Source organism: Abrus precatorius, unplaced genomic scaffold (assembly GCF_003935025.1).
Source record: "Abrus precatorius isolate BTA unplaced genomic scaffold, Abrus_2018 Scaffold2, whole genome shotgun sequence".
Lineage (NCBI taxonomy): Eukaryota > Viridiplantae > Streptophyta > Magnoliopsida > Fabales > Fabaceae > Abrus > Abrus precatorius.
In genome coordinates, this window is record NW_020874362.1 from 26,457,867 (window position 1) to 26,468,400 (window position 10,534).

A 10,534-nucleotide genomic window follows, 5' to 3' on the forward strand; every position below is an offset into this window, starting at 1 on the left:
CCTTATGGTCATTGAATTGTTTCTTCACTTAGTAATTTTATACCAATCATTCAACAGAAAAAGATATTCATTCATGATTTATTAGATCAATAATACATGGATGAATCAGTAATAATTAAATATATTTTAAAATTTTATAATACATCAATAATAAGTTAACATAAAATAATAACAAAATTAAGTTAGAAAAAATTTAAATTAGTGTAAAATCATATTACATATTTTATAAGAGAAAATATTATAATATAAGTGATTAAATAATAATACTCCATGCATAAATATTATACATATGACATTTTATTTTTTAAACCATTTTAATTATTTTTTAAAAATGATTGTGTAAAAAATATCAATTCGCAATCATATCCTATATTTACCTTTTTTTTATTGGCCATTTTAGAAAACCCTAAGACTAATTAATGATCATCTTATATGGTTTAATTTCAATAACAAAGTATGATAAAAATGAAATTATTTTTTTTAATGAAATAAATTATACACTTGCGAGATCAAATGCATATATATAGATCTTGTCAGTAAAAGTTAAATGTTTTTTTTTACAGACAAAACATATATTATTAAAAAAAGTTTAAGGGGAACTCAAAACTTACATATATAGAGAAAAAATTAATGCTTACTCAAAAAAATAAAAAGTAAAAATATACTTACAAAATTAAGACAATTTCGTGGATTCAGATACTAATCAGCTAACAAAATAGTTTTTCTCTTACTAACAAGTGATAGTCATTTCTAAGACTTCAAAATAATAGAATCTAGAACTTTTTTCTCATCTAAAATACTATTGAAAAATACAATTCTATTTTTATATAACTATAAAGATCACACTATACTTATCCAAATAATTAATAAACATATCTCTTATCTTTTACTACAACCAATATCAACCCAAGAAAGCAAGTGAGTCGATAAATCTGAAGACAAAATCAGTGATAATCCAAGCCAAGGTGCAGTAAAGTACCAGATTTGAGATAAAACTGAGCACCTTAAAAACAAATGAGTTAGAAGTTCTTCCAATCTATGACAGAAGCAACAAGTTATATCATCAATTTGAACATTACGATCAATTAGCAAACCTTTACAATAAGTGCATTCAACAACAATTGACAAGAAAATACCAGACACTTGAGAGAGACTTTCTCTCTCCATAGCCTTTGCAAGGTGTTAGTCATGATCTACACTATTAAGACCACCAAGATTGCACTGAATAACAACTTGAAGAATCTGTCCTCCATACTTATTTATCTTCTTGTAGTACCTTAATAGAAACTCCATTCACAAGCTCTAACAAAAGATTAAAGCTTGAGATCTCACGTTGAAAAAGTCTTCTTTGCCAATTAACATCACAAATTCACCTAATGCTATCATAAAAACCATTTTTCAATACACAAGATTCAACATTCTTCGTCATCGCAAACAATCACAGAAATGCTTCATAAAATTGCATCCTGCCTACCCACTTATCTCTAAAAAAAAAAAGTATGCAAACCTGCATCCACACTCCTATCTAACTTCTCATCTTGTCATGAATTTTCTTGATGAATAACTTCCAGTAAATCATGCTACCACAAAAAACATCTGTTGTGAACTGATGAATATTAAATAGAAGAAGCTAGTCTGTCATGCTACCTTCCAATTTCAATGTTCTAATTTCAAATATGATTATTATAATTCACCTCCCCTTTAAATAACTAATATGCCATTTTTTGACTGGCATCATTCTTATTTTAAAAAAGACAGATGAAAGCAGAAAACATCAAGATGTGATGTCGACGGTGCACCCATCGCATATATAAATAGAAATATGCTTGAATCAGACGTTGACTGGTAAACGAATAACTATAGACTGAACAATTACGTCGTTATCTACAAATCAAAATGTTTCAAACTCTACTTGCATCAAATTGTTTGACTACCAAAGATATATATAACCCATCAGTTTATTTATACGTGAGGATTGATATTAAAAATGAATTACGAGAAAATAAAAGATTACTAGCATTCACATATAAATGAAAATAATCAGATTTAATTCAATAATATTAGTTATAATTTTTGCATTAAATTAACCTCTACAATTTTTTCTGCGTATATTCAACCACACACCACATTTGACCATCATAACCCACGAATTTTTTTTCAAGAAAATATCAAAACGAATCTATTTACCTATGACAGTTGACATACATGGAATTAATTAGTATCGCAATTCTTTCTACTGTAATTTGGAAATGAACATTATAGCACATATATATGACAGGTAAGATTAGAACAGTCGTATATAAGATGTATTCAATTCGATAAATTCTATACTTCATTTGGATTTGACTGGGAAGCTGTGACAGCGATCCATGAAAATGGGATATATAGGATCGGTGATCCATTAGTTTCGATCATCACATCAATTGTGTCGTGTTATGGTTTTTTATTCTCAAAATTATTTTTCAGCTAAATATAAAAATATACCGCATGTTTCTCTTGATTGCATATGCTCACACAGTAGCGATTATTTTTTTGGGGTAAACTTGACTAGCCTAGAATTGTGTCTTCAATTGTCCGGTTCATATATTTATATACAACTGATGATGACAAGTTATTACCCCCTAAGTTGTTTATGCCATGGCATTATGGATGATGTTATTTAAGTTGGAAAAAGTAGGCTTGATTTTGTCACTAGAATTTGGACTTTATCCTTTAAACGGAAGAAAAAAAATGATATCGAATGCTTTCAGGTAAGCAGAACTCTAGAAGGGCTGAAAATATTTATTAAACCTCTCAAGTTTCAATTAGAAACATATTTTGATTGAAGTATAAGAGATGCGGTGGAGACATATTGATGCATGTGTATCATATCTGTATTATATTTTAAATTTTCATCCATTGCTTTACTTTTGCAAACAGTCATGAGTAAATCCGATGAACTCAATCATTTCAACGTATATGGAAATTCCTAAATTCATGCCATCATACTGACTATGATAACTTAAACCCTGGAAGATTTGAGACGGATCTTTTTCCTAACTTAAGGCCTAAATCTAAACTATTTATTAGACTTATATTTGTGTTTTTTTCAATGCTTAATTTGATTAAAAAATTATTTAAAAACTTATTTTATAATAAAAATACTTAAATAAGTTAACAAATTTACTATCAAACAAGTTGCCTCTAAGCCTTTTACATAAGCCATTAAATATAAGCTTCTAAATCCATGACTATTAATATAATTTCAAAGAGTCAATGAAAAATAAATTATTTTATGAGTTATTTTATTTAATAAATTTTTATAAAATTAAATTTTATTGACCATTTAATAAAGTAATATATTTATGCTAATAACGGATATCAAATTTTATATAATTAAAACATTTATAGATATATAAATTTATAATAAATATTATTTATATTTTTAAAATATATATTAAACATTAAAATAAATTTATTCAATAAATTATTAATTAATTTTGTATTTATATAATTTTTATACTCAATATATTAAAAAAATAATTTTAAATAAGATGTTTTAATGACCGACAAGTTATCTAATTAATTAAATAGACTTTTTCGAAAAAAAATTACCTAACTTATTAATTTATAAGCCTAACTTGACCTAAGTTTGATATGAGTTAAGTTATAGGCCTGTGATATGTAGTTTAACTTACCCATTTTAACTTTTAATATCTACGTTTTGTCGCTCGTTTGAAAAGGAAAAGAATTTAAATATTTTATTTACAACAATAATGTATTATTTTTTTATTTTTTTTTAACATTCCAATGATAATTATACATTTATAAAGCATATCAAAGATATAAGAAGGTAATCTTTATATGAGAATAAAAACAATAAAAATATATAAGTTAGATTTTATATGAATCAAAATTAAAATGGAAAATTTGTATGACATTTTTAAAGAATAAATTTTTAAATTAGTCCTTATATTTTATGAATAAGATATTTTAGTTTTTAAAAATTTACATTTTTAATGTTATAGTCTCTAATTTTATAAATAGGCATTTATTTTAATATTTTTACTTTATTTTCACTATTATTTTATTTTAAAAGAATAAAGTGAGTATTATTTTATAATATCAAGAACTAATGATAATTTTTAAAATATCAAAAATAAAAAGTTTGATTGATATAGTTTTAAGAACTAATACAAAAATTTATTTTTTAAGTATTTACGTGATCATTAAATAACTTATTACGATTAAAATTTACTCATCTTATTATCACGTTGAAAAACCTTCTCACTTGATGTACACATATCACAAACTTATATTATATGCACCTGTGCATGTTTTCTTTCTTAAAAAAATTTGAGTGAATTTATATTATAGTTGGAAGTTCAAATGGAGCTATCTTGCTAAACAATGGGATATGACTAAGTGCATGAATTGGTGTGTAGTTCTTTTAAGTGTTAGAGAATCGATGTTGTCATTCGATTGAGAATTAAAGTTAAGTTTATAATTTTTAATTAAAATTAAAACTGTATCTCTATAATGTGCATCAATATTTAATATTGACTTTTATTACATAAACTATTAAGATAAAATTTTAAATTTAATTAAAAAATACAAAAAAAATGCATAATATTATTAAAGGTCGAGTAAGTGTTAAAGGTTAAGAAGAAAATATTTCGAAATAAGCCTAAGAGATGAATTTTTCGATAGAAGTTTTGAAAGTAAACATTCTGATGAAGACCCAAGAAATGTGAACAGTGAATCTGAAGGTGTTAATGTCAATAAAAGTTTAGGACATGAATTTTGTAATAAAGGTTTGAAAAAAAAAAAAGATTCAAAAATCTTTACATTCACATTCTTGCATTCATCGTACATTCATTATTCAATGATTTATTTTTTCTTTTTATATTTTATTAATTTTTAAAATAAAAAAAATGAATGATAGGCATTTTTTTCTCTCTCTCTCTCTGACCGCAGACAATTTATACTCTTAAAAATACTTATATTTTCTTGCTTCATTCTAAAACAGGATTTGATATATATATATATATAGTTTTATTATCCTATAAGTGTGCAGATTTATTTGGAAAGTAAAAGTGAGAGTTAGCCATAGCATAAGCGCGTTTGGTCACCAATCACTTTTTAACGTAAAAAAGTTAAGGTGGCCTTCCCTTGATGATTTTCATCACGTGCATTTTATTTGAAGAATAAAAAGAATCAACTGTTATTAGTGAACATAACATAAGTAGGTAAAGTAACACAAGAAATTGAAGCACGTGTTTTATCCTGAATGCAAGTATATATATGTTCATTCATTAAAATTAAACAATTTACTTTCGGCTTTCATATAATTCACACGAGCTATCTCCTTTTTCCCGTTTGTGCAATCGCTTTCAAGATATCACCAATGATCAAATCGTCTTAAAGTGAATCAAAGTTTCCCTTTGTTTGAAATGTTGTGAACTAATTTGCATTTTGAAACTTTTAAAGAAAATCCACGTCCCAGTGTTTGGGTAATTAAGGAGTATCTTGAGAATTTCTAAGTTAATTTAAAGGTTCGTTTTTTTTATAACATTAATTTTTTATCGTTAAAAGTATGTCATATGTGCTCGAATTAAATACTATTTATTATTTTTATATAAAAATGTATGCACCGTGTCAAAAGTTTATTCTTAGCCTAAAAAGGAATAAAACCCAAGTTTTGAATTTGTAAACTGGAGACACCAATTCCAATGCGAACAACTTCTGAATATTGAGTATTTTAAATTTTTAAATAAAATAAGGATGAAGAGCAGGAATATATAGACTTAACATGTTTAAGTTTTTAAATAAATGAATAAATATATACTTTCAAAATATCATAACAAAAATAAATATATTCTAATTATAATAATAGTATTATTATATTTAACTAAAATTTGACGGTTAAAAAGTCTAAATTTTACTGATTTAATAATTAATTTTAACCTATGGATTTGGTTGTTATATTTTAATGCTGTAAAAATTAAATTAAAGTGATTTTAAGCGTTATTTAATCTGGTTACTTTAAATTGTATTGGAGTTGATTGAAATAAAATATTTTAAAATAAATTTTTTACTGTTTAAATTTATGAAAAAAATTGAAATTATGACCATACGTATTTTGTTTTAAGTTGCGTATTAATTAAAAACACATTAAATTTGTATTTGATTTTTTTATACTCTTACTTTAGAATTTTATAAGGTATTTAAATATTTTCTTTAAAGAACGTTGGTGTAATTAGAACTATAAGGTGTTTAATAAAAAATAGGTATTGTAAAAATTTTTAAATTGTATTATTTTTTAGTTGTTTATAGATAATGACTATCATTATTTTAGAATTTTTATATTAATTATCTTGTTGTGATTGTGTATTTTATTTCTCTAATTGAAATAAATTCTTAAAAGAAATTATATTTTTTTAACAATAGTATAAAGAGTTATTGGCTTGGTAATATTGCATTCTCATTATGTTTTATGCTTGACACATTGTTGGATATTTCACACAAAAACAAGTGTGGTATTATGAGATTATTATTTTAGAAAGGTAATTTCTTTTGCAAAATTTGTGTACTCTATATTTTTATAACATTATTTATACAATTGCAATGCCAATTTTTAAAGTGTTGTAAAGTTTGATATAAAAAAGTTTAATAAAATAATTAATTTTAATTTTAAATACAAATTAAAGATGTGCTGATATAATCAATATTACATATAAATTTAAGTCATTACTTTATCACATGATATTACTATGCTATCATAAAAAAAGGATAAACTCTTATTAGCTGGTTCACGATTGCTTGTTCATATTGATACAAAATGTGCAATGATAATATATAAATATTAGATAATGTTGATATTGATTTAAGGTGTGTAGGTATGTTATATATTATTTATGATATATTATAATTTTTTTTGAAGCATGATTGTAAGTATAAATAATGCAAGTAGAAAATTTGAGTATTTCAATCAAATAAAGATAGTTAGAATTAATTGAAATAAAATATTTAAAAAAAATAAAATTATATATTTACTTTAAATCTTTTATTTCAATTTACATTAGTCAAAAATATAGTATTTAACTTTGTCTTATATTCTTGTTTTACGTGATATGAGTTATTTATATATTTACATTTATTTTAGTGAATGTGAGTATATTAAAGTCATAATTAAGAGAAAATTTGTATATTTATTTTTTAATTATTTTTATAATTTTAAGTTAATTATTATATTATAACTGTTTTTTAATTTTTAAAAAAATTTCAAGAAAAATCTCTTATTTTTTTTCAAGAGATTATCATTTATCTTTTCTTAGATCTAAATCTTCTCTAGTTATGGTAAGAACTGAACATCCAATGTTATTTTTATTTAAATAAAAATGAAAAATAAAAAAATTATACAAAATACACTTATTTTTCATGAAAAAGAGGAGAAGGGAACAGAGTGTGGCAGAAAGAAAAATTGGGGATGGAAAGAGTTAATGATATAGAAATAAGAGTGGAAGAGTTGAGGATAGAAAAAAGAGAGGAAACATGTATGAGTAGAGTAAGGGTGAAAAAAGGAAGAAGATGATTGGATGAGTCGGATAGAGAGTAAAAAAAGTTGAGAGAGAAAAAGAAAAAAAAAATAAAATAAAGAAAGAGATGAGTTGAATATAAAAGTTAAAAAAAAATGTTAAACATAAAATAGAGAGAAAGTAAAAAATTAGAAAAAAAAAAGAAGATACAAAATTTATTTAAAATAAAAAAAAAATTAACTTAAGTAAACTTTACTTAAAATTTTTGTTGTTATTTTCTTCGTTATCTAGTTCTTACCACAAAAATAGGAAATAGGGATCCGTCCTTCCTATGCGCCTCCTCACTTAATTAATACTATGTCTATTACATACTTTCTATAATAACATTTTTTTCATACCTAAAATATCTAATATCATGCTATATTAAAGAATGCATTTAAATATTTTTATAAGATAAACTATTTTTTTAATTATATAATTTTTAAAAAATGAACTTTTTAAAAATTATTTAACATTTTAAAAAATAACTAATTATAAAAGATGTATTAAAAAATCATTTTGCTAGCATTTTTCTTATTAAAAAAATATATTGCCTCTGTTTTTATTATTTAGAGAGATTAAATATATATAAAAATTCAATCATTTTATCGAATTAATTGCTGATATTTTTAATTTATTCTTTATTCGTGTGTCTCTTTTTAATTCTTAAACCACTTAATATAAATATTTTATATAAACAAAAATACATTAATAAAATAATAATGATTAAAACTACCTTCAATTTTTATATAAATAAATAAAATAAATTATTTTTCTCACCAGATTGATGAATAAAAACTTACGTAATATGTATTTGCATTACACACTATATTTTCATTTCATTAACTAGCTATATTTTCTCGATCGAAAGAAGCCAAGAAAAAGTCTCTTTCTTCATATTACACACTTGATTTGTCTACACAAAGATCAATCTGGATGATAAATTCTTAACCTATAGGTATAGAAAGGGGAAAATTTGCTTTGTAACATTAATGACACTTCGATAATAAAATTCATATATTGTTAAAATGGAAGTACTTACTCTCATATCAGTTGGGTCATGTAAACAATTAAAAATCAATTTTACATATTATATCGTATATAATATATATATATATATATATATATATATATATATATATATATATATCTTAAAAATACACTTACAAAAACATTTTTGGTCTCACGTAAGCTTTTGTTTCTAACACTAGGATTAGGTAAGAGTTTTTCCAAGGAGGATACAAGAAGGTGAAACCCCCAAAACCCAATTTTAGAAAAGGTAGTTGGAGGTTCAATTTTGATCACCTTTGGTGCCTAGTTAACAAATACACTTGTATGCAAGGAGAATTATTCCAAGCTTTGGAGTGTAACCTAAGGATGTCCCTTGCTTTCTCTTTCAAATACGAAGCACAATCTGCTTGCATCACCATGCAAAGCTTTGACACGGCTCCGACCCTCAACATCTCTAGAACAACCTCATTTGATGCTGAAAACCTTGCAATCACTGAAAATATATGAATTGCTCTATCATCAGTTGCAGCAGAAACCCTCAAAACCCTCTTTGAAACCAATGCTATACCCGCAGCATGTCTTAGAAATTGCTCTCTTCCATCAGCACAAGAACAAAGATGTGCCAAAAGGTTGAATATGAGTTCTGTTATGTTCTTCTCTGGCTTTTCAAGATCAAGCTCTATGAGTTCCAAAACTGCACCTGCTTCAACAATCTTCATTCTGTTTCTACCCAAAGAACTAGTTCCTATGAGCACATGCAAAGCAGACTTAATAGCTTGTTGAGAGAGTGCTCTCTTTTTTAATACCTTAACAATTTCTTTGAAGAATTCAAGGCTTAAACTCCCTAACAAGGTTGAATCAGCAACCTCAATGGTCAACTTCAAAAGGGGCACTGCTTCATTTACCAACTTGATGTTGTTATTTAAATGAAGCTTCAAAACCCAAGTCAAAGAGTTGATGAAGTCCAAGTTTTCTCCAACAAGATTTTTCATGTTGTTGTTGGTCATCATCCTCATGGCTTGGTTATTCCAAAGAAGATGAACAATTCTCATAGCTTCTTCTATGCAAGTGGTGTTCCCTTCTTTGAAATTCTTGTTAATCACCTTCACCATGGCCTTGGCTACCCCTTCCTCATTCATGCACGTTCTGTTCCTCTCGCTTTCTGTAGCAAGGGCATGCAACTTCTCCAACGATGTTTGGTAACAATGAGGAACCTCAAGATCCTTCACAAGCTTCTGAAGTTGGATATTGTTTAAAGGGGTTTTTGGAGTTGGGATTTGATCAACACCATTGGCTGTGTTTGATGAACACCATGCTTGGATTAGCCTTCTAAGTGTGTGGTTAGGGGTTAAGTATTGAGAGCTTCTTGGCAACGGTTGTTTGGTAACTGGGCACACACAATCTTTGGCCTTCAGCAACCATCGCTCTATGCTTTCTCTGTCGTATGTTATGCCCGTCATAGCTGTCACTGGGTCCTTCATGATCTGAAACGAAATGGGACACACAAAATATTGAGGAATTTCAATTTCAGCCATTATGTATAAGAAAGAAAGAAAGAATAAATGAAATGATTGTGTTTTCGGTGAGCAGGAAGAAAAGAGATGAATGTTTCTTTTGGTAAAGGATAGTGGTTTAATAAATATTAAGGTTTGAAGAGGTTCATATTTATATATACATATATTATAGTGTATAGAGGATTTCTAGATAAAGCCATAAGGGTGGATAATACACATTTTTTCCTAGTTTTACCGGTCATAGATGTTTAATGTAGTACTTTATGTTTTTGTCAATGTGGCGTTGGGTGGTCAAACCTTGTAGTAGCGGCTTGAAATACATTATTGTGTGGCTTTTGAATTTTCGATGCATGAATGATTTTTCTAAGTGTGCATCATGCACTGCCACGTTGCATGATCCTATTGGCGGTTTGTATGTTTGGTCGACGTCTACTAATACTGCTGCTTTTGGAT

General features: G+C 26.0%; 1 protein-coding gene across 1 annotated transcript; it reads right to left on the minus strand.

The window, feature by feature from the left end:
• Positions 1-8,857: 8,857 nt before the first annotated feature.
• On the minus strand, positions 8,858-10,102 carry LOC113860204 (E3 ubiquitin-protein ligase PUB23-like). The gene has a single exon (XM_027492888.1). It carries the CDS (start codon positions 10,100-10,102, stop codon positions 8,858-8,860), a length of 1,245 nt encoding a protein of 414 aa, XP_027348689.1.
• Between the last annotated feature and the right edge of the window lie 432 nt (positions 10,103-10,534).